This window comes from Bufo bufo, chromosome 7 (assembly GCF_905171765.1).
Source record: "Bufo bufo chromosome 7, aBufBuf1.1, whole genome shotgun sequence".
NCBI classification, from domain to species: Eukaryota; Metazoa; Chordata; class Amphibia; order Anura; family Bufonidae; genus Bufo; species Bufo bufo.
In genome coordinates this window covers 100,874,522-100,902,017 of record NC_053395.1, presented here as the reverse complement: position 1 = coordinate 100,902,017, position 27,496 = coordinate 100,874,522, and the positions used below count along the sequence as shown (strand labels likewise).

Below are 27,496 nucleotides of genomic sequence, written 5' to 3'. Positions count from 1 at the left end.
GCTAAGGTTGCTCCCACACTCCAGATCCCTCCTATGACAGCCCGCCCCGGACCCCTCCCCCACACTGTCCGTGCACATCGCGCTCAATGAAGGGTGCTGTTCGCCCCAGAAACGCGTTGACAGTCCTTTGAATAAAGAACTCCTTTACGTACATCATCCTAGTCCTGAGTTCCTCAGCATCAGCGCCGCTAAGAAAGGTCTGATTTTCTTCTCATCCGCAATTCTTACCAGGGAAAGTAGCTAGACCCCTCTTTACTGTAGAGGAGAAATTGGCAGTGGAAACAGGATTTTCTGAGAGTAATTTTTGGTTGGAATGGATGAAGTACACGGCATCACAGGTAAACAGATGTGCTACAGCCAGACCACACTTAGGAACTGTGCCCCTTCAACTAAGTCCCAGTCAATATTCATGTTTTACAAGCATGTATGTCAGGGGTGGCCAACCCGCGGCTCCTTGCGCCTTCATTTGCAGCTCGCAGGGGAGCAGTGCGGCCAGCTCTTATTCTTCTCTCTGCAGCTACAGCAGCAGGGCGTAAGTGAAGGGGTGGAAGGCTGGAAAGAGGCGGAAGAGTGGAGAGGACTCAGAGTGCAGAGAGCGGGCACGTGACTCATTCACTCACTGCAGCTACGCCTCCTCCGACGAAGCTGCAGTGCTGCCACCAGCCGCCCATGTGCCCGCTCACGGCCCCACACCCCTATCTGTGAGTGTGTTTGTGTGTGACCTAATGCCCGCCCCCAGTCTTCTCAGTGCTAGCCCAGCAGCCAGATTCATCAGACGCAGGCTTGGTCTGTGGGGGCGGCAAGAAGTGGCGCAGCAAGCAAGGAGGACCTGCTTTCAGCTCCATAGTAAATTTTAATGAATGTTAATGGTGGACAGCAGGGCAGGGCAGGGGGCACTAAATCAGAGCAGCAGTGGCAGAGAGACTCACTGAGGCCAGCAGCAGCCATTTTAGTCCGCCACTCTGCAGCTTTGGCTCTAATCTGACTGAAATGGCTGCTGCTGGCCTCAGTCTCTCTGCCACTGCTGCTCTGCCTTTTTTTTCACAGGTGCCACTGTCCTGCTGCTCTGCCTTTTTTTTCATAGGTGCCACTGCCCAGCACACCAAGTGTGTTTGAGCATATGGGCGGTTATCTGAGCATGGGGTGTCATCTGAGCATAAGGCGGTCATCTGAGCATGGGCAGGGCTCCAGACTAAAAAAAATATCAAGGAGCCATTGGCTCATAACCTGAAAAATTTAGTTGCCAAATTTAAAATACATATAATTACGGTATAAAAAAAAAAAAAAAAAACAACACACATCTTACCTAGGGTTGTCACGATACCAACATTTTGGCTTGATTTCGATAGCATAAAAAAGTATTGCAATACTCTATATCACGTGAAAAAAAATAAAAACACCAAAATAGCCGTGTGCATTCCAGATTTTATGGAAGTCTGGACCATAATAGAACAGTCCTAACCTAATTTTTGTCGGTACAAGGTGACAAAAAAAATGGCAAATTGCAAGTTTTTTGTTTTTTTCTGTTACGGCGTTCACCGCATAGGAGATATATTTAAATATTTTAATAGTTCACACTTTTCTGGGCGTAGCGATATGTAATTTTTTTTTGTGTTTATATATTTTATATGTAAAATTGGGCAAAGGGGTGATTTAAACTTAATATTTTGGTGTTTTTTTTTTTACAGTTTATTTAATAAATATTTCCCCCCGTTGAGGATAGAACCTGGGAACTTTCATCCCTTGATCATAGAGATCTATCAGGGTGAATAGGACTTCACACTCTCCCTGCTGCTCTGTGCACACAGCAGCAGGGAGCCGACTATGGCAGCCAGGGCTTCAATAGCGTCCTGGCTGCCATGGTAACCGATCGGAGCCCCAGGCTTACACTGCTGGGTCTCCGATCTGAACTGCCACTGCCACCAATGATTATAATACTTGGGGGGGGGGGTTGGGGGCGCACTGCGCCACCATTGATTCTACTTTATAATACTGGGGTTGGGGGGGGGAAGGTTCGGTGCACTGTGCCACCAATGAATATAGTTTATGCTTAATACAAACGCAGGCTGCGCTGCGGGTGCCGGCCATATCCCATACCCGGCACCCAGCCTCTATGACTGTGCGCTGTGATCCGCCGCGATTAACTCATCAGGTGCGGCACCTGAGGCGTTAATAGCGAAGGATCGCAGCGCGCAGTCATAGAGGCTGGGTGCCGGGTATGGGATATGGCCGGCACCCGCAGCGCAGCCTGCGTTTGTATTAAGCATAAACTATAGTCATTGGTGGCGCAGTGGCCACAGCCCAGCCCCTCCCCTCCTCCTCGCTTCTATCAGCCCATTGGTGGCAGCAGCAGCAGCGGTACAGGGGGAGGGACTGCCTTCTCCCCTGTGCTGTTGGAAAGAACATGGCACGCGCTGACAGCAGCGCGTGCCATGTCAGATTAATGTGAAAACGGCAGAGCAGCGGAGGGTCTAGGTGCAAATGGCGACAAGACTACAAAGTCTTGTCGCCATTTAGCATTTCTAAGTCGCATTGGCTCTTTGTGTCTGTAAGGTTGGCCACCCCTGATGTATGTGAATCAGACTGCCAATATGACTGAATGCAAGGTTTGGGAGGAGAAGTTCCCAATCTTAAGAAAAAACCCTGAACCTGGAGGAGGCATAATCATATACAAAGGGAATTACACCTGTTTCGAGATAGAGGGCAAAAAAGGGAAAAACTTGGGCAGGTTTCCTGAAAGATATTGTGGAACTGTGGTAAACACCACCGGTGAACCTCATCAAAGTCATTTGATGAACCAGAATCAAGCAATAGGGGATGTGATCTGGTTGTGTACAGATATGAAACTGAGGACAAAGTTGACAATAGCCTGGCATGGGCAATGTGCCTTAACCCTAGTGTTGATGCCCTTCCATGTATTTAATCCCCTTGACTGGGAGAAAACCATTAAGAAAATAAGAAACCCTGGGTTAGGATTTGGTTATGCCCAAGGAGAGACAATGTTAAGGAGAAGGTGGGATACCAGCCCAGGAGGCAGCCTAGATTCCCACGTGTATATAGATGCTATAAGCAGTGCCCAGGGAAGTCCCAGAAGAGTTCAAAGCCAGAAGTCAAGTGGCAGCAGGGTTTGAATCTTTAGTCCCTATAGTTACTATAAACAAAAATGTGGATTGGATCAACTACATCTATTATAATCAGCAGAGATTTGTGAATTACACCAGAGATGCATTAAAGGGTATAGTGGAGCAGCTGGGGCCCACTAGTGTTATGGCATTCCAAAATAGAATGACTCTGGACATGTTACTAGCAGAAAAAGGTGGTGTTTGCAAAATGATTGGTGAAACCTGCTGTACTGTAATCCCTGATAATTTAGGACCAAACGGTCAGGTCATGAATGCCCTGAAGGGACTTACTTCTCTTTCAGAAGAGTTAAAGAGAAATTATGGGGTGGATAGTTCATGGGAAAATTGGTTTGAAAACTGGATTAAAAATTGGAAACAGACCTTATTACAAATTGGAATGGACCGACTTCTCTATCGGCTACAGGCTCTATCGTAGGGACGGGCTGCACCTCAATCGGGAAGGGGCAAAGGGGCAGCTGTGTTGGGGAAGAAGATGGCTAGAAAGTTGGAGGAGTGTTTAAACTAGGGATTGGGGGGGGGGGGGGGGGGTAATTACGTTACAGGATGGGAAGATAGTGCAGATAGAGACCGGGGGCAAGGTAGTGGGACTGGGGGAGGAATGGAAGGAGGGACTAGAACGGGTTAGAAGGAAAGGTGTAGGGTAAAAAATATACATAAAACTCTCAAATTGTATGTATACTAATGCCAGAAGCCTGACTAATAAAACTGGTGAACTGGAATTAGTGATGTGTGAGGAGGACTATGACATAGTGGGAATAACTGAGACATGGCTGGATGATAGCTATGACTCGGCAGTTAATGTACAAGGTTACAGTCTGTTTAGAAAGGATCGTCAAAACCGGAGAGGGGGAGGGGTCTGCCTTTATGTAAAGTCCTGTCTAAAGCCCAAAGTCCAAGAAGATATAAGTGAGAGACATAAACATGTGGAGTCACTGTGGGTAGAGATATATGGAGCTAAAAAGAACAATAAATTACTAATATGAGTTTACTATAAACCACCTAATATACCAGAGTCCACAGAAAATCTACTACTAAATGAGATAGACGAGGCGGCAAATCATAATGAGGTGGTTATTATGGGGGACTTCAACTACCCAGTTATAGACTGGGAAACTGAAACTTGTATATCTCATAAAGGAAACAGGTTCTTGGCAATAACCAAAGACAATTACCTCTCCCAACTGGTTCAGGACCCGACTAGAGGGACGGCCATACTGGACTTAGTATTAACCAAAAGACCTGACAGAACAACAGACGTGCAGGTTGGGGGACACCTGGGAAATAGTGACCATAAAGTAATAACCTTCCAATTATCATTCAAAAGAGCGTTTCTACAGGGAGGAACAAAAATACCAAACTTCAAAAAAGCTAAATTTAGCCAACTAAGAGAGGCCATAGGCCTAACTAACTGGGACAAAGTCCTCACAAATAAAAATACAGCCACAAAATGGGATATCTTTAAAAGCATCCTAAAAGCTCATCGTGAGAGGTACATACCGTATGGGAATAAAAGTTTAAGGAACAAAAAGAAACCAATGTGGATAAATAGAACTGTAAAGAAAGCAATAAATGACAAAAAGAAAGCATATAAAACACTAAAACAGGAGGGTAGCACGGAAGCACTGAAAAACTAGAAGGAAAAAAATAGAACATGTAAAAAACAAATAAATATAATCAGGGGTCAGTACAGAGATCTATCCCATCATCTATTTATCCCCAGGACTGTGACTGTGACGAGGGGACATCCTCTGCATTTGGAGGAAAGAAGGTTTGTACACAAACATAGAAAAGGATTCTTTAGGGTTAGAGCAATGAGACTATGGAACTCTCTGCCTGAGGAGGTGGTGATGGTGAGTACAATAAAGGAATTCAAGAGGGGCCTGGATGTATTTCTGGAGTGTAATAATATTACAGGATATAGCTACTAGAGAGGGGTCGTTGATCCAGCGAGATATTCTGATTGCCTGATTGGAGTCGGGAAGGAATTTTTTATTCCCCTAAAGTGAGGAAAATTGGCTTCTACCTCACAGTTTTTTTTTTGCCTTCCTCTGGATCAACTTGCAGGATGACAGCCGGAACTGGGTGGACAAATGTCTTTTTTCGGCCTTATGTACTTTGTTACTATGTTATAATCATGGTATTATTGATCCTTGCAGTAACTGTTTGTTGTGTCATCCCCTGCATTAGGAGGCTTCTGCTCAAAGCCGTAGCTGAGGCTACCCCAGAGATGATCATTAGAGAATTCCATGAGGATGGGAGACAAAGTCCACTGAGTTCTGTTGGTCTCCTCCCCCCCTCCCCCACGCTTACGACGCCACCTGGAGATCATCGACCATAGGGACTGACATCTGACTTTCCCATGCTAAGTACAGTATCATGGGAGGCTATACATTAGGTTAGGTTGTCATGGAAGCTGGCAAAGAGGATTCGGAGCATGGGGACAGATGTGCTAGGCTTTCATTACGGAAAGAATGAGGTCCAATGGGGACTGATACATATGTGGACTACATTCTTTGATACTTTTGCTCTCAGACAACACCTTATCTTCTCCAGAGCACAAAAGTTCCATCCTACGAAGAGAACACACCTACTTGCTACGTCATACTGTATATGCTTTTTCTGCTGTTCGTGAAAACTCCATTACAAGATGGCGCTTACAGCTAGATATTTACATAGTTCACATACCACAGTTAGTAAAACAATGCACAATGGGCAGATGCCAAGTGTTATCTCTTTTCATATTTTAGCCAATGTAACAATGCCACATGCCTCAGGGGGAATACCCCACTGATATCTTTATAAACTGCTATACTTCCTGTAATAAATAAGAATTTGCTTTGACCCCAGTGTGTGTCACAGTTATTTTCTTCCGTGCACGTAAAACCCTTGTGTTACTATTAATTTGGAGCAGTAGAGCAGACGTGATCAGCCCTGATTTAGGGGCATCTTCCACAGCGTGCCTGAAAGCCATTCCAGCAAAATCTGCCCTCCAAAAACCATATGGTGCACCTTTTGTTCTCAGTCCTGTGGTATGCCCATGAAGCAGTTTACAACTGCATATAGGGTATTGCTGTATATAGAAAATGGGTTACACATTTTGGGTTTATTTTCTCCTGTTACCCCTTGTGAAAATGAAAAATGTGGGCCTAAAGCAACATTTTATTCTATTTTTCAGTTTCACAGCCAAGTGTTTCTATATTCTATGACACACCTGTTTGGTCAAAGTGCTCACTACACCACTAAAGTAGCAGAGTTAACAGTCACAGTCATAACGCATTAAAGGGGTTGTCTGCCTCAGGATAGGCACATCAATATCAGATCGGCGGGGGTCCGACACCCGGAACCCCAACCAATCAGCTGTTTGGAGAGAAAGAAGCACTCATACAAGTGCTGCTTTCTCTGCTCTGTTTACCTGCTTGCTGCTGCAACTGCAGTGGTGAGCAGGTGTAATTACAAGTATTGTATCCCCATTCACTTCTATGGGATGGCTCTGCCTGTTCAAGTGTGTAGAAAGGAGGAGCTGTCCAATCTTTTCAAACAGCTTATCGGTGAGGGTGTCGGGAGTCAGTCCCCCGCCGATCGGCTATTGATGACCTATCATGAGGATAGCTAATCATTAGTAAAAAGTGGACAATTCCTTTAATTAAATGTGATAACTCACAAAGTGTGTTTGTTAACACTGCTACTTCTGTATTTGCTGGGTAGCGACTGGATCTACGAAGGATTCCATTATAGTCAATGAGTCCGGCTGGCACTGCCGGATCCAGAGAGCTCCGGCAGGCTGTTCTCTGCTGGAACATTCTGCTGGAGACCGGTAACACAAGTGTGAAACTAGCCTTAAAGAATTGCTCATTTTGCAAAAATGATAAAGGTAAAACATATCGTCCAAATCACCACTAACATGAAGTATGATGTGTCACACAAAAATAAAAATAAAAAATCTCAGAATTACCTGAATAAGTAATAGCATGCTAAAGTTTTTACCACATAAAATAACAGATTTGTCAAATCAGATTTGTAAAATTAGGATTGGCCAGAAAGAGGGGTAAATGGCTCAGTCTGGAAGTGGTTAAAGCACAACAGCAGCAAATACAGCAAACAAGCTGCAGTTTATTTGTTAGCCTCTCTGACTGTATCCGGCCGCCCATCCATTCTCCTCCTCCTCCTCCCTCTGTCCATAGACTTCTATGTAATCTGATCCTTCAGTGAGCAGGCAGCTTCCCGCACCTGAGGGGTTAACTGCCGCGGATCGCAGCGCCCTGTCAGAGGCCAGGTGCCAGCTATGCGATTATGCCGCAGGCACCTGCCTCCTATATCTGTATTAAACGTTAATTATCTTAATTGGTGGTGCAGTGGCCACAGTCCCTCCCCTCCTCCTCCCCTCTCTCCTGTCATTGGTGGCAGCGGCACAGGGGAAAGGGAGAGACTGCTTCCTTCTCCCCTGTGCTGCTGAGGGAACATAGTGCGCGCTGAGAGCGCAGCCTAGTATAGGTGAAAGGCAAATACTGGTATCGAATAGATACCGGTACAAAAGTATCGATTGGGTATCGATAATTCGATACCCGGTGCAACCCTAGTATCTAGAGCAAAATCCCCTATTATCTGTTAAGTTGGTCCAAAGGAAGGCAATACAATCACTATGGAGTTTTCAAATTTCCTCATTCAAGGGAAAATCCAGAATGTCAGAAGTCCTGCCATGTTACTCATCCGGCTGCCCGATGTCCTCTGCAAGCTGCTGTCTCCATTGCTTCAGTCTCTGTTACTTTAGGGTGAGTGGCGATCTCACATGTGGTCTCATAAATGGCTAGTGTGCGCACCTGCAAATCCTTCCCCAGTAAGTTGCTGAGGGTCACTGGGTAAATTAGGCACTCCTCCCAGGAAGAGGGTGCCTAAGTTTTGAGAATCCCTATGACCAGAGAAAGTGTTTGGTAGACTTTGTGCTTTAGGAATTGAGTTTCTATTGACTTTCTCCTGCATTTTCCTGTCTGTGTTCCCGCAGTGCACCCATCCTGCCTGTATACTCCTGACCTCACAGTCCACCTTTCATCTCAAGTTCGTGTTTAAGTTTTCCTAGTCCATCTGCCCTTTCTGTACTACAGTCTTGGTTCCTGCATCCAACTCTACGGTGCCCTCAAACTCTACTAGTATCTCCAGTTCAGTGTTACCAATTTCTGCTGTTCCAGTATTAGAGACTGTCCAGCCTGCTTCTGCGATTTTGGTGTGATTCCCTGCTTCTCTGCCATCCAGCAAAGTTTCCTATAGTCTAGTTCTGCCACAAACCACAATAAGTATTAGTGACTGTTCAGACTGCACTTGCAGTTTTGGTGTGTTTTGGTAAGTTTTCTGTATTCTGAGTTTCTGGTGCTTGCACCAGAGTCCCCGACCCCAGTAGGCGCAGCTGCCAACTATACTGGGACTATATAAAGAGATAGTGGTAAGGTTGCTCCCCTGCAGCAAAGTCCAGATCCCAGTAAAGGAGTTAAAGAGTGAATACCAGGGGAGCACAGGAATAATGCCCTTTTAGTTTAGCCCAAAGCCAAACCAGTTAGTTGGCACAGTGGGTCCATACTCACTGATCCAAACACTAATTCCTGCAACTCCACTCAATGTCTATCGGGCTGACAGAGTACAATGTTTGGCTGTTTCAGCAATCCCCATAAATAATGAATGGAAATCATATGCCCTTTTATACTAAAGGGGGTTCAGTTTTCCTATATTGATGACCTGTCCTCACCAAAGGAAGTAGAGGAAGCAAGGCCTGGGTACATTTTATTGCTTATTTGAATATGGGTTAAAAGTACTTGAAGCAATGGGTTGCTGAGTGAAAAATAGCTCAGCTAGCCCTAATGACAGATTCCTTTTAACCCTTTAGTGACATAGCGACGACTTTCCAGTTTTTTGCTCCCTGCCTTACTGGAGCCATAACAATTTTTTTTATTTTTCATTTCACATAGCAGTGTGAGGGCTTGTTTTTTGTGGGACAAGTTGTATTTTCTAAAGCCACCATTTAATATTGCACATAATGTAATGGGGTGAAATTTGAAAACAAACGCAATAAGGCCACAGTTTCACAGCTTTTGTTTTTACAGCATTCACTATACAGTAAAAATGACTTGTGCTCTTCATTCACCAGGTCAGTACGATTCCAGCAATACCACGTAGTATAGTTTTTCTTGCGTTTTAATACAAAAAAAAATTAAACTTTTGAAAAAATTTATTTTTTCTTGTCAACACCATATTCTACGCCCCATAACTGTCTTAGGGCTCTTTCACACCTGCGTTCTTTTCTTCCGGCATAGAGTTCCGTCGTCGGGGCTCTATGCCGGAAGAATCCTGATCAGTTTTTTCCTAATGCATTCTGAATGGAGAGAAATCCGTTCAGGATGCATCAGGATGTCTTAAGTTCCGGAACGGAACGTTTTTTGGCCGGAGAAAATACCGCAGCATGCTGCGCTTTTTGCTCCGGCCAAAAATCCTGAAGACTTGCCGCAAGGCCGGATCCGGAATTAATGCCCATTGAAAGGCATTGATCCGGATCCGGCCTTAAGCTAAACGTCGTTTCGGCGCATTGCCGGACCCGACATTTAGCTTTTTCAGAGTGGTTACCATGGCTGCCAAGACGCTAAAGTCCTGGCAGCCATGGTAAAGTGTAGCGGGGAAGCAGTATACTTACCGTCCGTGCGGCTCCCCGGGCGCTCCAGAGTGACGTCAGGGCGCCCCAAGCGCATGGATCACGTGATCACATGGATCACGTCATCCATGCGCATGGGGCGCTCTGACGTCATTCTGGAGCGCCCCGGGAGCCACACGGACTGTAAGTATACCGCTCACCCGCTCCCCGCTCCTACTATGGCAACCAGGACTTTAATAGCGTCCTGGGTGCCATAGTAACACTGAAAGCATTTTGAAGACGGCTCCGTCTTCAAATGCTTTCAGTACACTTGCGTTTTTCCGGATCCGGCGGGCACCTCCGGCAACGGAAGTGCACGCCGGATCCCAACAACGCAAGTGTGAAAGAGGCCTTATAGGTTTGTCTCCAAGTGATGTGTGTGGGCTCATTTTTTGCAAGAAGATATGTAGTTTTTGCCAAAACCATTTTGGGGTGTGTAAGGCTTTTTCATAACTTTTTATTTAATGGGAAGCAAAGTGATGAAAAAACTGTGAATCAGACTTTATTTTTTTTGTTCCGTCATTCACCATAAGAGTTTTTTTTATATATTTTAATAGTGCAGGTGTTTTCGCATATGGTGATGTCCATGATGTTATTTTTAATTGTTTATTTAAATTTTGAGGAAAGGGGAGTGATTTGAGTTTTTTTTTATTATTATTTTTATATTTTTCAAAACCTTTACTTTTCTTTACATTTGTGTTGGGTTCCCAATTGTACCTCAACTTGCAATCATCAGATTGCAATTTGTATAGAATAATGCAATTTGCTCCATTATTCTATACAGAAGTCACTATCTTACAGTTTGGAGCTGCCACTTGCTGGCCTGAACTGTAATATACAAGTAATGGAAGTCTAGTACAGGCTCAGGGTCATTACTATGTATGACCAAATTCCCCAATCTCCACCCTGTTATCTGAGAGGTTAAATGTCCGCGGTCGTTATTACTGCCAATCGTGGACATTAGCTGCGGGTGTCTGCTGTATGAAACAGCAGTCACCCAGCGGCTATAGTACTTGCTCCGCTCTAAAGCAGGCACCGTCTTTAAAGACTCAACATCCACCGTACATGTTCAGTGGATGTCAGGAGGGGTTAAGCTAATAAACCTAATTTCCTAAAAAAAAATAAAAAGGCAATACAGAAGTGATAAAATACTAAATTAGACATATAGCGCTCTAATTTTGAAAACTGCAAGTTTTTCCAAATTTTCAGTAAATTTCTGAACAGGGACAAATTTGAGTGATAAACAATCCATGTATAGATTTGCAGAGTATATCTTAATCTAATATATAAAGCTGAGTGTATGTGTGTGTATGTCCACTAAAGGAATCTGCACCGTCGCATTTACAATCACGAAATTTGGCACACATGTACATCAGGTGTCCGGAAAGGTTTTAGGCTACTTTCACACTTGCGTTCGGGGTTCCGGTTGTGAGTTCCGTTTGAAGGCTCTCACAAGCGGCCCCGAACGGATCCGTACAGGCCCAATGCATTCTGAGTGGATGCGGATCCGCTCAGAATGCATCAGTTTTGCTCCATTATTCTATACAGAAGTCACTATCTTACAGTTTGGAGCTGCCACTTGCTGGCCTGAACTGTAATATACAAGTAATGGAAGTCTAGTACAGGCTCAGGGTCATTACTATGTATGACCAAATTCCCCAATCTCCACCCTGTTATCTGAGAGGTTAAATGTCCGCGGTCGTTATTACTGCCAATCGTGGACATTAGCTGCGGGTGTCTGCTGTATGAAACAGCAGTCACCCAGCGGCTATAGTACTTGCTCCGCTCTAAAGCAGGCACCGTCTTTAAAGACTCAACATCCACCGTACATGTTCAGTGGATGTCAGGAGGGGTTAAGCTAATAAACCTAAATTTCCTAAAAAAAAATAAAAAGGCAATACAGAAGTGATAAAATACTAAATTAGACATATAGCGCTCTAATTTTGAAAACTGCAAGTTTTTCCAAATTTTCAGTAAATTTCTGAACAGGGACAAATTTGAGTGATAAACAATCCATGTATAGATTTGCAGAGTATATCTTAATCTAATATATAAAGCTGAGTGTATGTGTGTGTATGTCCACTAAAGGAATCTGCACCGTCGCATTTACAATCACGAAATTTGGCACACATATACATCAGGTGTCCGGAAAGGTTTTAGGCTACTTTCACACTTGCGTTCGGGGTTCCGGTTGTGAGTTCCGTTTGAAGGCTCTCACAAGCGGCCCCGAACGGATCCGTACAGGCCCAATGCATTCTGAGTGGATGCGGATCCGCTCAGAATGCATCAGTTTGGCTCCGCTTGGCCTCCGCTCCGCTCAGCAGGCGGACACCCGAACGCAACTTGCAGCGTTTGTGTCCGCCTGGCCGTGCGGAGCCAAACGGATCCGTCCTGACTTACAATGCAAGTCAATGGGGACGGATCCGTTTGACGTTGACACAATATGGTGCAATTGCAAACGGATCCGTCCCCCATTGACTTTCAATGTAAAGTCAGGAGTCCCTATTAATATACCATCAGATCAGAGTTTTCTCCAATCCGATGGTATATTTTAACTTGAAGCGTCCCCATCACCATGGGAACGCCTCTATGTTAGAATATACCATCGGATTTGAGTTAGATCGTGAAACTCAGATCAGACAGTATATTCTAACACAGAGGCGTTCCCATGTTGATGGGGACGCTTCAAGTTAGAATATACTGCGAACTGTGTACATGACTGCCCCCTGCTGCCTGGCAGCACCTGATCTCTTACAGGGGGCTGTGATCTGCACAATTAACCCCGCACCTGAGGGGTTAATTGTGCGTATCATAGCCCCTGTAAGAGAACAGGTGCTGCCAGGCAGGAGGGGGCAGACCCCCTCCCTCCCCTGTATTTAACTCATTGGTGGCCAGTGCGGCCCGCCCTTCCTTTCCCTGTATTTAACTCATTGGTGGCCAGTGCGGCACCCCCTCCCTCCCTCCCCTGTATTTAACTCATTGGTGGCCAGTGCGGCCCCCCCCTCCCTCCCCTGTATTTAACTCATTGGTGGCCAGTGCTGCCCCCCTCCCTCCCTCCCCTGTATTTAACTCATTGGCGGCCAGTGCGGCCCCCCTCCCTCCCTCCCCTGTATTTAACTCATTGGCGGCCAGTGCGGCCCCCCTCCCTCCCCTGTATTTAACTCATTGGTGGCCAGTGCGGCCCCCCTCACTCCCCAGTATTATATTCATTGCTGGCCAGTGCGGCCTCCCCTCCCCCCCCTAATTAAAATGACCGACCCCCCCCCCCCCATCATTGGTGGGAGTGGAGAGTTCCGATCGGAGTCCCAGTTTAACTGCAATAGCGTCTTGGCTGCCATGGTAACCGATCGGAGCCCCAGCGATTAAACGGACTACGATCGGAACTCTCCGCTGCCACCAATGATGGGGGTTCGGTCATTTTAATTAGGGGGGAGGCCGCACTGGCCACCAATGAATATAATACTGGGAGGGAGGGGGGCCGTACTGGCCACCAATGAGTTAAATACAGGGGAGGGAGGGAGGGGGGCCGCACTGGCCACCAATGAGTTAAATACAGGGGAGGGAGGGAGGGGGGGCCGCACTGGCCACCAATGAGTTAAATACAGGGGAGGGAGGGAGTCTGCCCCCTCCTGCCTGGCAGCACCTAATCTCTTACAGGGGGCTATGATACGCACAATTAACCACTCAGGTGCGGCACCTGAGGGGTTAATTGTGCGGATCACAGCCCCCTGTAAGAGATCGGGTGCTGCCAGGCAGCAGGGGGCAGTCATGTACACAGTTCTTTTAGTATATTCTAACTTGAAGTGTCCCCATCACCATGGGAACGCCTCTGTGTTAGAATATACTGTCGGATCTGAGTTTTCACGAAGTGAAAAATCAGATCTGAAAAAAAACAGTTATGCAGACGGATCCGTTCTGAACGGATGCAAGCGTTTGCATTATAGGAGCGGATCCATCTGTGCAGACACCAGAAGGATCTGCTCCGAACGCAAGTGTGAAAGTAGCCTTAGACCAGGCCTCACCTCAGCTAATGCATTTTTGGGGAATATCACTGTTTTGGGGGTGGGGTGCTGTAGATGTCACTGTTATAGTGGATAGTGTATCTTTTAACGACACACACAAACATTAAATGAAATAGATTAAATATACCAGAGCGATGCCAGGTCCTTCAGCTAGTGCAATATAAAATAAAATGAACGGTTTCAACACTGCCTTTTCTTACTCAGATTAGTAATATCCCAGCCAGCACTCTGTCCGTGGTAGACGCTGCAGGGGGAAGGAGCGAACTCCACAATCAGGCAAAGAAGATGATCCTGGCCATCGTATCTTGCTTTCAAAGTTTATGCTTTTCCACACAATACATAGTGTATACACTGTATTGTGTGAAAACTAATTAAAAGCAAGATATGATTGCCAGGATCATATTCTTTATCTTACCCAGAGACAGGCCATTAGCAAAGTTACTCATCATAATCACAAGTGCATATTAAATTTTGCAAAGTTCGTATAGATCTAATAAAAAACAGGTCAAGTTCACTAAGACACTTAAAACTGTATTACCACAACAGACAAGGCACTGTTCTTGATATTTAGTGATGACAAAAATGTCAATCCTGATCGAACTTGGTAATCCCGAAATCCACCGGCAACAGAAAGTATAGTTGTATTTCGAAGCCGATTTGCATTCAAATTCCAATAATCATTCACTAAGGCATAAAATTCTGTTAAAAAAAGATGGACAGTAATACAAATTAGAACAAAAAAAACAAACAAGCAGAGGGACAATTTGATGCAAAATGCTAAACTTTACAGTTAAAGGGGTTGTCTCATCTCAATAATCAACCTTTATGACTCATTCACACGTCAGTGTTTTGGTCACCTAGTTTTTGTGAGCAAAACTAGGTGCAGAACAGAACAGGTGCAGATCTTTCCCTTATACCTAATCCCTTTGGCGGCACCAATCCTGGTTTTGGCTCACAATCACTTCCATATAGTTAATTTTTCAATTATGCCTCTGTCACCTTTTCTTCTTAATTAAACAGCCGCAAATTTCATGCTTATTTCTAGGAGTTACTTCCACCGCTGTAATGAGGATATGCAGGTGCACAAAAACAGTACCGGCTGCACTGGTAGCTGGGTTTCACGGGAGCAAGCACGAATATATTTTAGCTCATGAGCAGCCACCTCATCCGTACAGAATCCGCTCTGCTCCACTATCCCTGAGGCTGCTAATTATTCTATTACACTAGCAATCTCAGGAGTGTGAATGCACAGTCAAGGGGGAAGGTTGCATTCTCCCTGCCCTGCTGGCTGTGCCTTCAATCTTGAATTTCAGCTCCACCCCCCTGTGAGACAACCCCTTTAAAACTTTAGACTACGTTCATTTTTAACCCTTTAGTGACATACATTTTAGTCTTAAAGGGGTTATCAAACACTAAAATTGAACAGACCTCTCCAGAATTAAATCCCTGGACAAGCAGCGGAGTTCATACTTAATTCATCCCCGCCGCTGAATTCTGGCTGCATTGCTCTATGGCAGCCTCTGCAGGTCTCAAGTTTCTAAAAATGAACATCCTGTTGACGGCACCATGTGAAAGATGCAGCTAATCACTGGCCGCAATGGTGACCTCTCAGCGACCCAGTGACGTAACACATGGGTGACAGGTCACCGCTGCGGTCAGTGATTGGCTGCAGTGGTCATGTGACCATGCAACAGGAAGTTAATTTTAAAGACACCTGTGACCTGTGGAGGCTGCTGTGGAGTGATGCAGCCAGAATCCAGCAGCAGGGACGAGGTAACTATGAAAATCACCATTCTGAAGGGGTAATCCCTTTAAGGACCAGTAGAATATTTAGCCCTTCTGTATTCCATTAGTCATAACTACTTTTTATTTCATCTTCAATTTAGCTATATGAGACCTTGAATTTTGCATGACGAGGGTGGAAAATGAGAAAATTCTCAACACCTATTTCAGTCTTGCCCCTGAACCATGCATCCCTGTGAAGAAGCCCAGTTGTCATACTGGTTCATTTAGTAAAACTAAGTAAAAACTATGATTTATGCTGACAGTCACAGAGAAAATGCCTTTTCTTTTACTTCGCGGAACTTTTCCCATCTGTCAAAAGTATATCAGATGTTCCTCACTAATGAGAGTCATCATTATTACTGCAGAGTGTAACAGACATCAGTAGAGAAGCATTCTTCATGTTTTATGCTAAGGATCCAGTATGGACAGAAAGGCATTCCGTCACAGAATTCCGTTATGGCCTATGGTAACAGAATCCATATCAGAATTGTAATAACACCTGAACCCCCGAACTAATAAAACACAAGTTCACTCATCCCGACCTATAGCTCAGTGGTAACATTGCTGCATTGTTAACCAAAGGTTTTTAGGTTTGAGACCCAATAGAAACCTTAATAACAAAAGTGTAGCTAGGAGACAAATTGAAATGTTGTTTGATTTTTATGGCTGACTTTCCTCACTGGTCAGTGTCAAAACAAATTTTAGAGTTCCTATGAATTTGTCTGCTAAATTACATAATGAAAGAAAATCCACTGCTTAGAGCTCAGCCTATAGCTTAAAGGGGTTGTCAGAGTTATTTTTTTGTTCTTTTTATGTTCCTAACTAGGCAAATATAACAACTTTACAATTAGCTCACTTTATCTGCAGTGCCTGGTTTATCATATTTGACTGAGGGTCACATGACCTGTGATGTCAGCTTCTCTCCCTGCTCTGATAAAGTTTGTTGCACAAGCCTGTAAACGAGACATCACTGTGCTGGCCACGCCCCCCTTCACTGGCGGGCTGTCTGCTCTCTCCTAGGATTCTTAACCCCTTCAGCTGCACAGACTGGGTAGCTGCAGGCAGTGAGGAGACTATTCTGGGCACAGGAGCTGACAGACTAGAGAGAGCATTGCACAAGAAGGTAGGGGGAAGATCCTGTGTGTATTAGCAGTGTCATTATACAGCTGGGACTTGTAGTTCTACACATAAAAGTTGCTGTTGATTCTCCCAGCACTCAGGGCAGCTCTTGTATCCACTCTCTTAGCAGTGCAGGGGGAGGGGCAGAGATGTTTTTTATTGCATGTAAGCAAGGGCCAGAAGAGAACCAGGGAAATGAGGAAATATATATATATTTTTTTTGCCTGAAACTTGCTTAGCTTAGTTATATATTGCTGCACATCAGATTTTTAGTGCTATATATATATTTTTCATAACTCTGACAACCCCTTTAAAAGGTAAGGATGTGGTTTACAAACCAGTAACTTTTAAGCTCAAGATCCAATTAAAACATTAAAGAAAGTTATATTTTTAAACCCTAGCTAGGAAGACAAATTGAAAGTATGTTTGATTTTGATGTAGGACTTTCCTCACTGGTGAGCGTCAGAGTCAAAATGAATTTTTAGTTACTAGTTACTGTGTATTTGTCTGGTGTATCACATAGTGAAACAACATCCACAACTATTTAGAGCTAAGTCTATAGTTCAATGGTAAGGTTTCTGGCTTACAAACACCAGTCTTTAGGTTCAAGACCCAATAGAAACCGTAAACAAAAAATAGAACACTAGCTAGAAGACAAATGCAAATGATGTTTGACTTTGACATCTGACTTTTCTCACCAGTCTGCACAAATTAATTTTAGATATAATGTGTATTTGCTGCTAAATCGCATAGCAAAAAAAAAAAAAAAAAAGAACTCTGAGGCGGGGCTAAATGGTGTGAGCACTGCTCTGTAACACCCCCTGTGCTCTGAACACTCCCTCCTCCCCTGATTGATAGGGTGTAAGAAATACAGTTTTTGGAAATAATATATGCATTATATTGTATAGATTATGAAGGATTTATTTGTGTGAATCAGAGACAGGAAGGTGACTGAATGTGTGTATATTTCATTAGTATGTAACTAGCTCCTTTTGTCTTACACTGATTCTAACGGATAAAGGTCTTGGAATATCTTGTATCTCTTACATATGCGTATTTGTAGAGAACAAAAGGCACCAAAAATGTGTGAATAAGAGCAGTGTCATAAAATGGTCAAATAACTGGTTGACCAAGATTCAGTTTCTGGGAAGGCACACAGACTCTTAGACAACCAATATGGGGCGTTGACAAGGAAGGGAGTGTTGTTAACTTTCAAGAGATAAAAGATCCATGCTTTGGGGGATATGGGGAGTAGCTGAAGGAGAAGGCTTGAAAGTAACTAGGGGAGCTGCCACGAAGAGAGGACTGAAGAGGGCAGAGGAGAAACAAGGATCGAAGGGCCATGTTTGGTAACTATAAACTGTAAGGAATGTTAAAGTAGCATTATATTGTATCCTAGAATTGCAAGTAACTGTAATTATTGTTGTATACAATACACTTTTTTTTTAATGTCTGATTTATTGCATCCAACCTTCGAATCAGACCCAGTAAGAGGGTGTATTATATATATAATATATATTTATATATACTAATTTCTTACAAGGGCTAGACATGCTGAGGGCAGAGCTGTGTGCTAGCAAGTAAATATCATATATACTATAGCTTCACCACACCGAGATATGTTCAGAAAGCTAATTACATATTACTGCTTTATTCACAAGCACAATGTGTGATTATACAGACACCAGTAATATGTCTAAGCTTATTAGCATGGGAAAAACATACATCTCTATGTGGTAATGCTAACAACTTTAACAACGTTTGTAAAATCAGTTTTATATACCTTGAGGGGTGTAGTTTTCTAAAATAGGGTCATTTTTGGGTGGTTTCTATTATGTAAGCCTCACAAAGTGACTTCAGAACTGAACTGGTCCTTAAAAAGTGGGTTTTGAAAATTTTACGAAAAATTTAAAGATTTGCTTCCAAACTTCTAACGTCCCTAAAAAATAAAATGTAATTTTCAAAATGATCCAAACATGAAGTAGACATATGGGGAATGTAAAGTAATTACTATTTTTGGAGGTATTACTATCATTGTTTTCTGTTTTCTGACTTAGCACACTGCTGTCTACAGAACATATTATAAAAGTAGAGAAATTGAAAATATGAAATTTGCTAATTTTTCTAAATTTTGGGTAAATTTGGTATTTTTTTTATGAATAATAAAAAAAAAAATGCACTCATTTTTACCACTGTCATGAAGTACGATATGTGATGAGAAAACAATCTCAGAATGGCATGTATAAGTAAAAACGTTTTAAAGTTATTATCACAAAGTGACATGTCAGATTTGCAAAAAATGGCCTAGGCAGGAAGGTGAAAACAGGCCCGGGGTTGAAGCAAGTATGCTTTCTGCTTGACACAAGATTGGAGAGGTGAGATAGAAAACATACACAGAAGTCCATGTTTTCTTCTCCCTTTGGAAAGAAAGGGATGCAAACGAGCTCCTAACAAACTCTGCCTCTAATGGCAGCAGATGTAAGGCAGCTATTGTCACGGACGTACTGAGACATACAGACGTCCCGGCGATAGTGAGTGGCAGGAGATCTGCGAGACTGGCAGAAAGTGGTCTGATTATTCCACTGAGATTTATTGCTCTGAGTTTAGGAGGTGGGCTAAGGATACGGAGTGGAATGATCCTGCCCTCCGTAGCCAGTTTTGTCAAGGGTTATCAGAGAGGCTGAAGGACGCTTTGGCCTTTCATCAAACCCCCGTGTCTCTGGAGGCTGCTATGTCTCTGGCTATACGCATTGATAGACGCCTGAGAGAGAGATCTAGGGGCCCCCACTCTCAGGACGTTCTATCACATGATGTATCGTCCTCTTCTGACACTTTGGGTGAAGCTACTCCTGGGTTTAATGTCTGGGGACAAACCCATGCAATTAACCACTAGAGGACCGCCGTACGCAGGACTGCGTCCTGGCGGTAGCCCTGTTAGTCCTCTCGCGAGAGGCAAGATTTCCTGTGAACGCGCGCACACAGGCGCGCGCGTTCACAAGAACCGAAGGTAAACGAGTGGATCTGCAGCCTGCCAGCGGCGATCGTTCGCTGGCAGGCTGAAGATGCGATTTTTTTAACCCCTGAAGAGTATATTAGACGCTGTTTTGATAACAGCGTCTAATATACCTGCTACCTGGTCCTCTGGTGGTCCCTTTTGCTTGGATCGACCACCAGAGGACACAGGCAGCTCTGTAAAGTAGCACCAAACACCACTACACTACACCCCCCCTGTCACTTATTAACCCCTTATTAACCCCTGATCCCCCCATATAGACTCCCTGATCACCCCCTGACATTGATCACCCCCCTGTAAGGCTCCATTCAGACGTCCGTATGTGTTTTGCGGATCCGCAAAACACAGACACCGCAATGTACTTTCCGCATTTTGCGGATCCGCACATTACCAGAACTATATAGAAAATGCCTTTTCTTGTCTGCAATTGCGTACAAGAATAGGACATGTTCTATAGGCTCTACAAAAAACGCAACGTTCGGCCGATCAGACCTGATCTTGTGCGCACACTTGCGTTCAGTCCGCAATTTTTAGACATTTGGATTCCAGACTTCTTCTCACACTTTAGGGCCCCTAAAATGCCAGGGCAGTATAAATACCCCACATGTGACCCCATTTTGGAAAGTAGACACCCCAAGGTATTCGCTGAGGGGCATATTGAGTCCGCGGGAGATTTTATTTTTTGTCACAAGTTAGCGGAAAGGGAGACTTTGTGAGAAAAAAAAAATAAAAAATAAAATCAATTCTATGAACTCGCCATGCCCCTCACGGAATACCTTGGGGTGTCTTCTTTCCAAAATGGGGTCACATGTGGGGTATTTATACTGCCCTGGCATTTTAGGGGCCCTAAAGCGTGAGAAGAAGTCTGGAATCCAAATGTCTAAAAATGCCCTCCTAAACGGAATTTGGGCCCCTTTGCGCACCTAGGCTGCAAAAAAGTGTCACACATGTGGTATCGCCGTACTCAGGAGAAGTAGGGCTATGTGTTTTGGGGTGTCTTTTTACATATACCCGTGCTAGGTGAGAGAAATATCTCTGTCAAATGACAACTTTGTATAAAAAAAAAAATGGGAAAAGTTGTTTTTTAGAGAGATATTTCTCTCACCCAGCATGGGTATATGTAAAAAGACACCCCAAAACACATTGCCCAACTTCTCCTGAGTACGGCAATACCACATGTGACACTTTTTTGCAGCCTATGTGGGCAAAGGGGTACAAATTCTAAAAAGCACCTTTAGGATTTCACAGAGCATTTTTTACACATTTGGAATTCAAACTACTTCTCACACATTAGGGCCCCTAAAATGCCAGGGCAGTCTAACTACCCCACAAGTGACCCCATTTTGGAAAGAAGACACCCCAAGGTATTTCGTGATGGGCATAGTGAGTTCATGGAAGTTTTTATTTTTTGTCACAAGTTAGTGGAATATGAGACTTTGTAAGAAAAAAAAAAAAATCATCATTTTCCACTAACTTGTGACAAAAAATAAAAAGTTCTATGAACTCACTATGCCCATCAGCGAATACCTTAGGGTGTCTACTTTCCGAAATGGGGTCATTTGTGGGGTTTTTCTACTGTCTGGGCATTGTAGAACCTCAGGAAACATGACAGGTGCTCAGAAAGTCAGAGCTGCTTCAAAATGCGGAAATTCACATTTTTGTACCATAGTTTGTAAACGCTATAACTTTTACCCAAACCAATAAATATACACTTATTGCATTTTTTTTTTTATCAAAGACATGAAGAACAATACATTTAGAGAAAAATTTATCTAGAAATGTATTTTTAAAAAAAAAAAAAATTACAAATGAAAGTGAAAAATGTCATTTTTGTGCAAAAATTTGGGTAAATTTTGATTAATAACAAAAAAAGTTAAAATGTCAGCAGCAATGAAATACCACCAAATGAAAGCTCTATTAGTGAGAAGAAAAGGAGGTAAAATTCATTTGGGTGGTAAGTTGTATGACCGAGCAATAAACCGTGAAAGTAGTGTAGTGCAGAATTGTAAAAAGTGGTCTGGTCATTAAGGGTGTTTAAGCTAGGGGAGCTGAGGTGGTTAAAGGAGCTACTACTGGATCCGCTTTTAAGCATACTGGTGAGTGTGGAAGGGAGTGTGTTTTTTCTGCGGACAGAAGGGACATTTTATCAGAGTATATCAATACATTAAACGAGAAAAAAAAAAAAAAGGGACATTGAATTCCCATCTGACTCTTGGAGGGGTGAAAGGAGAGTCAGAAAATGTACTGGTAGTACCCAATTTCTTATCGACAGCGGCGCCGGGGTGAACTTGATTGATGCTCAGTTCGTTCGTACGCACAGGTTGTCACTGAGGGCATTAGAAAAAAACATTTCCATTTTTGCTATTGATTCTGCACCTCTAACTCAGAAGTGTTTATCTCAAGTGGTGCATGATATCAGATATGGTTCCCATTCACAAGTCCGCAATTTCGTTCCGCATGATGTGCGGCCCGGCTCCAGAAATGCGGACCCGCTCTTCCGGGTCAATAATAGGCATATTCTATTAGTGCCGGCGATGTGTGGTCCGCAAAATGCGGAATGCATATTGCCATGTCAGTGTTTTGCGGATCCGGAAAACACGTTACGGACGTGTGAATGGAGCCTAAGAGTGGGTGACTTTCATCAAGAATTTATCTCGTGTTTTGTGTTGGAGGGTCTCCCTGCTCCAGTGGTTCTGGGTTTACCATGGTTAAGCAAGCAATATCCAACCATCGATCGGCAAGCTAGACAGATTCTGGATTAGGGTGATTATTGCATTGACAATTATCTGAATACATCTTTTTCTGTTTTAACTACTAAGACATTACCCTCATTTATATCTGATTTTGCTGATGTATTTTCTGAGAGTGAATGCCGCATCAGGTATATGATTGTCCTATCACCCTTATTCCAGGAGCAAAGTTGCCAAAATCTAGATTGTATAACCTTTCTGGACCTGAAAGACTGGCCATGAGAGAGTATATTGCCGAGAGTTTGGCTAATGGACACATAAGACCTTCCAAGTCTCAAGTTGCAGCAGGGTTCTTTTTTGTAAAAAAAAAAAAAAAAGGACGGAGGTCTTCGGGCAGATCTGGATTTCCGTGAACTCAATCGGATTACTGTCCGTGATCCTTACCCTCTTCCTTTGATTCCTGATTTGTTTAACCAGGGTGTTCTCAAGTTGGAATTAAGGGGGGCATATAATCTGGTTAGGATCAAGGAAAGCGATGAATGGAAGATGGCTTTTAATACTCCTGAGGGGCACTTTGAGAACCTACATTTTTCCTCACCTTGTGGGGAGGTTTGAAGACGTGTATTTGGATGACATTCTAATTCATTTTCCAGAAGTGGAGATACATCAGGATCACATTAGACAGATGTTACAGATCCTAAGAGATAATAAATTGTACGCAAAATTAGAGAAGTGTGTTATTGCTGTACACGAGGTGCAGTTTTTTGGCTACCTGCTGTCATCTTCAAGTTTTCTAATCGATCCAGAGAAAGTCCTTGCTGTATTGGATTCGGATCGAAATCTGAAGGCTCCTATGCGGTTTTTGGGGTTCACCAACTATTACCAAAAATTTATTCAGAACTGTTCAACAATAGTAAAACCCTTAACTGACATGACTAAGAAAGGGACAGATGTTTCAGTGCGGTCTGATTCGGTGTTGCAAGCCTTTTCTGCGATTAAGGAATGCTTCTATTCTGCCCCTATATTAATGCAGCCGGATGTATCACAACCTTTTATTGTGGAAGTGGACATGTCCGAGGTGGGGGTAGGAGCAGTTTCATTGCAGGGCCCGTCGCCTGGTAAATAGCGTCCATGTGCCTTTTTCTCTAAAAAAAAAAAAAAAAAAAAAAAAATATTCTGCAGAGAGAAATTATGATGTGGGGAACATGGTGTTACTGGCCATTGAGTTGACTTTTGAGCAATGACGTCATTGGTAGGAAAGGGCGAATCATCCGATCACGGTGTTCACTGATCAATTTCACTGTCTCCTATCGTCCCCTGTGCCCTGTGAATAAGCCAGCGAGCGAAACAGACGTCGGGCCGCCCCCCTGCCAGGTTCAGTATTTTTCATTTGTTATGTACTCCATATGCCGATAATGCTGCCTATTGGTGTCACCGGGTGTCAGCTGTTCTGTGCATAGTAGCATGCTCATCAGTCGTCTCAATCCACCCAGGGTTGGCTGCTGCAGCCTGTGGTGAGGTCTTTTGCACTTATCGAGGTGACTGATATTTGAGCACACTGACCATCCCGTTCCATTCTGTCTTATACAGTATCCGGTGCACTATACAGGCAGTGGCAACCTGATACAAGTATGATATATTGTTAAATGTACTGGTTTTGGGGGGATTTCATCCACACTTTTCTGTATTTCCCTACTGGGTTTTAAATTATGTATTATCTATTCATGCGGTTTGTATGCATATATGTTTAATAAAGATTTTGTATAAACATTACCGCTGGTGTGTTTTGCATTTATAGGAGTTTAATACTTTGTGGCCGTGCGGTACATATAGTGGCTGTTTTCAGTCTTTTTTTTGTATATTCCGTTACCTATTCCGTCCAGACCATGGACTCATGTATCCATGGACTTTATCACTGATCTACCTAATTCTTCAGGAAAGACAATTATTCTTGTGGTAGTTGATCGCTTTAGTAAAATGGTACATTTTATTGCATTACCAGGCCTACCTAATGCCAAAACCCTTGCACAGGTATTTGTTGACAACATTGTGAAACTCCATGGCATTCCCTCTGACGTGGTCTCTGATCGCGGTACTCAGTTTGTTTCCAGGTTCTGGAAGGCGTTCTGTACTCAGCTGGGATTTAACTGTCTTTTTCTGCGGCTTTTCATCCTCAGTCGAACGGACAGACGGAGCACACTAATCAGAGTCTGGAGACTTACTTGAGATGTTTTTTAACTGAGAACCAGGAGTGGTCTTTTTTGTCTTTGGCAGAGTTTGCCATAAATAATCATAGACAGGAGTCCACTGGGAAGTTGCCGTTTTTTGAGGCATATGGGTTTCACCCGCAGTTTGGCACATTTTCTGGTTCAGATACTTCTGGCATCCCTGAGGAGGAACGTTTTTCCTCATCATTGCCATCTATACGGCGGAAAATTTAAGATAACTTGATTAATATGGGCTACAAGTATAAACGTGTAGCTGACAGGAAACGTATAGTCCAAGCCTAAGAGTGGGTGATTCTGTGTGGCTGTCCACAAGAAACATTAAGTTGAAGGTACTTTCATGGAAGTTGGGTCCAAGGTTTATTGGTCCATATAAGATCACTGCCATTATTAATCCTGTAGCTTTTCGTCTTGAACTTCCTCAGGCCCTGAAAATTCGTAATGTGTTTCATAAATCTTTTTTTGAAGAGATATGTTGAACCTATGGAGCCATCTTCCAAGCGACCCGCTCGTGTCATGGTGGACAGTAGCTTAGAATTTCAGATCGCCAAGATAATTTACTCTCTCGAGTTCTCCGTAGATCTCTTCAGTATCTTGTTCACTGGAACGGTTATGGACCAGAGGAGAGGATGTGGGTACTGGCATCTGATGTGAATGCCAGTCGTATGGCGAAAGCTTTTCACAGGTCTCACCTGAATAAGGTCGGTCATGGGGCACGGAGGTCAACTGTAGTGGGGGAGGGGGTACTGTCACGGACGTCCCAAGATATACGGACATCCCGGCGACAGTGAGTTGCAGGAGATCTGTGAGCGTGGCAACACGTGGTTTGATCGGACAGGTTTTCCTTGTGGATCAATAGGTGTCTGTGTTGTTTCTGGTAATGGCCACACCCCCTTGACTCCAGGTGTTGCTTATGTGGTTATTTAACTTTCCTTATTTATAGTTGCTTCTCCCACTATGCTGTGCGGTTTATAGCTTCTGTGCCTGTGGATTGTTTGTGGTTGGATCTCGGCTGAGTTCCTGGTGCTTTCATAGACATTTTGAAGTTAAGTCTTTCCTTTCCCTTTTTGTATTTTGTTTGGGTTCTATGTGTTGCATTCCCCTATTGTTTGCATTAGGACTCCTGTTCGTCCTTCCTTTTGGAGGAACAGGTAGTCTCTTCCCTTCCATTAGTACCAGGGTGCTATAAGGCTAGATTGGACTCTAGGTATTCCTGCATATGAACTCCCCTACCTTTGGGGTCTGTTCATACTGGTAGTCAGTCAGGATTTTGGTTAGGGTTTTCACTAAGAGGCGTCCATTTTCCTTCCTTAGCTCTCAGGCCTGATTCCCTGTTTCCCCCCTTCCCTCCTATGTTCGGTGTGGTGTTTCCCTCCCACACCAAAGCGTGACAGATATCCTATAAGTCAATGTTCGAACCATTAAGTCTTCCAGGAGCATGTATAGCCTATAAGTCTCCTCACGCCCATTAAGGCATGAATTCCAGAGGAACATGTATTGCCTATAAGTCTCCTGCAGCTCTCACTGGGATTCATTTCTATGGGCTTTAACTTGTCATGTACTATGGTTAGTGTTGAGACCTTGGTCTTGATTTAAACCTTGTAAATTGACAGATTTCAAATAAGACCAAAATTGTGGCTGCAGCTCAATGACAGAGATCGCTAATGCCATTGCTCATCCCCATACAGACTGTTTTCTGGCAGCAAAGCATCTTTAGACAGCACAGAATGTGCTGCCGGCAAACGGTGGTTTAGGTACCTACACAAATTATTGAATCTGCAGAACTTTTACACTGCCAGATAATCCTTAACAGGTGTGGCTATGAACACTCAGTGATTATCTGGTGGATTATCAGCCCATGTACAGGGCTGTTAAAAAATACTATGAAAAAGTATGTTAAGAAATACTCCTCAGAAGTGGCCCCCCTTCTGCAATCACACAGCTTTGAATAGTGTTGATTTATTTATTAATGTTGCCTTAGAAAACACCATTGAGGATCAGTGCATGTGTGTGATGGGGAGCATTAAATGGATTGTACCATCAGGACAAACCCTTTTCTATCTGCAAACTGCTGATAGTGAGGAAAGTTATAGGTAGCTCCAAATTTCACTTACAGCAGGGGCAAATATTTCATGGTAGCATTACAAGAGGGCCATTAAAAATGTATGACTATAATAAAGGCTTCCAGAGAAAGGAAACCCTTACTCTATGATGCCCATAAGCCCCTTTGATCTTTAGTCTTCTGCCCCATACAAGAGCAAACTGTATCACAGGCAACAAATGACATACAGCTTCATCCTGTGAAACAAACCATTTGTCCGATACGGTCCATAAGGTTCACCTTGAAAGAATAGTAAAATTCCGTAATTTCTCTTATGTATTTGTGAAAAAAAAAGCCTTAAAAACCGTCATTTTGACTTTCGGCATTCTATGTAACTGAAGCGTGTAACAACAAAATACTACCAAAAGACACACTGCTAACCTTCAGAGACTTTTTGGAAAAATATAAATTTCCTTCACAAGCCATCTTTCCTTTTCTATAAGCTTCTAGCTATGTGTCGAAAACTATTTGCCAGATGAAAATAGATCCCATTCAATCTCTTGCTAACTACAAGGGACATTCCCCAGAAAATAATTTCCTCCGACCCATTCTAAACTCTACACTACACACAGGCATATCCACATGGGCGCGTCACTTTCCTGAACTGTTACCTAAAGACATGGTAGATAACCTATATAAAAGCGTCTAGATGTTTACCCTCTGCTTTTTATTGGGATGTGGTGCTTAAAATCATGCATACAGCATACATCTCGTTATTATGGAATTAT

At 43.5% G+C, this 27,496-nt stretch overlaps 1 protein-coding gene across 2 annotated transcripts in view; it reads right to left on the bottom strand.

Moving 5' to 3' along the window:
* The window catches only part of PGAP1 (post-GPI attachment to proteins inositol deacylase 1), a 1,296,519-nt gene that overhangs the window by 1,049,834 nt on the left and 219,189 nt on the right, over positions 1–27,496 (bottom strand). For both annotated transcript variants that reach the window (XM_040441657.1, XM_040441658.1), the window contains exon 5: positions 14,374–14,534. In XM_040441657.1, the coding sequence (XP_040297591.1) occupies positions 14,374–14,534 (161 nt within the window). The remainder of the gene's footprint in view (positions 1–14,373; positions 14,535–27,496) is intronic.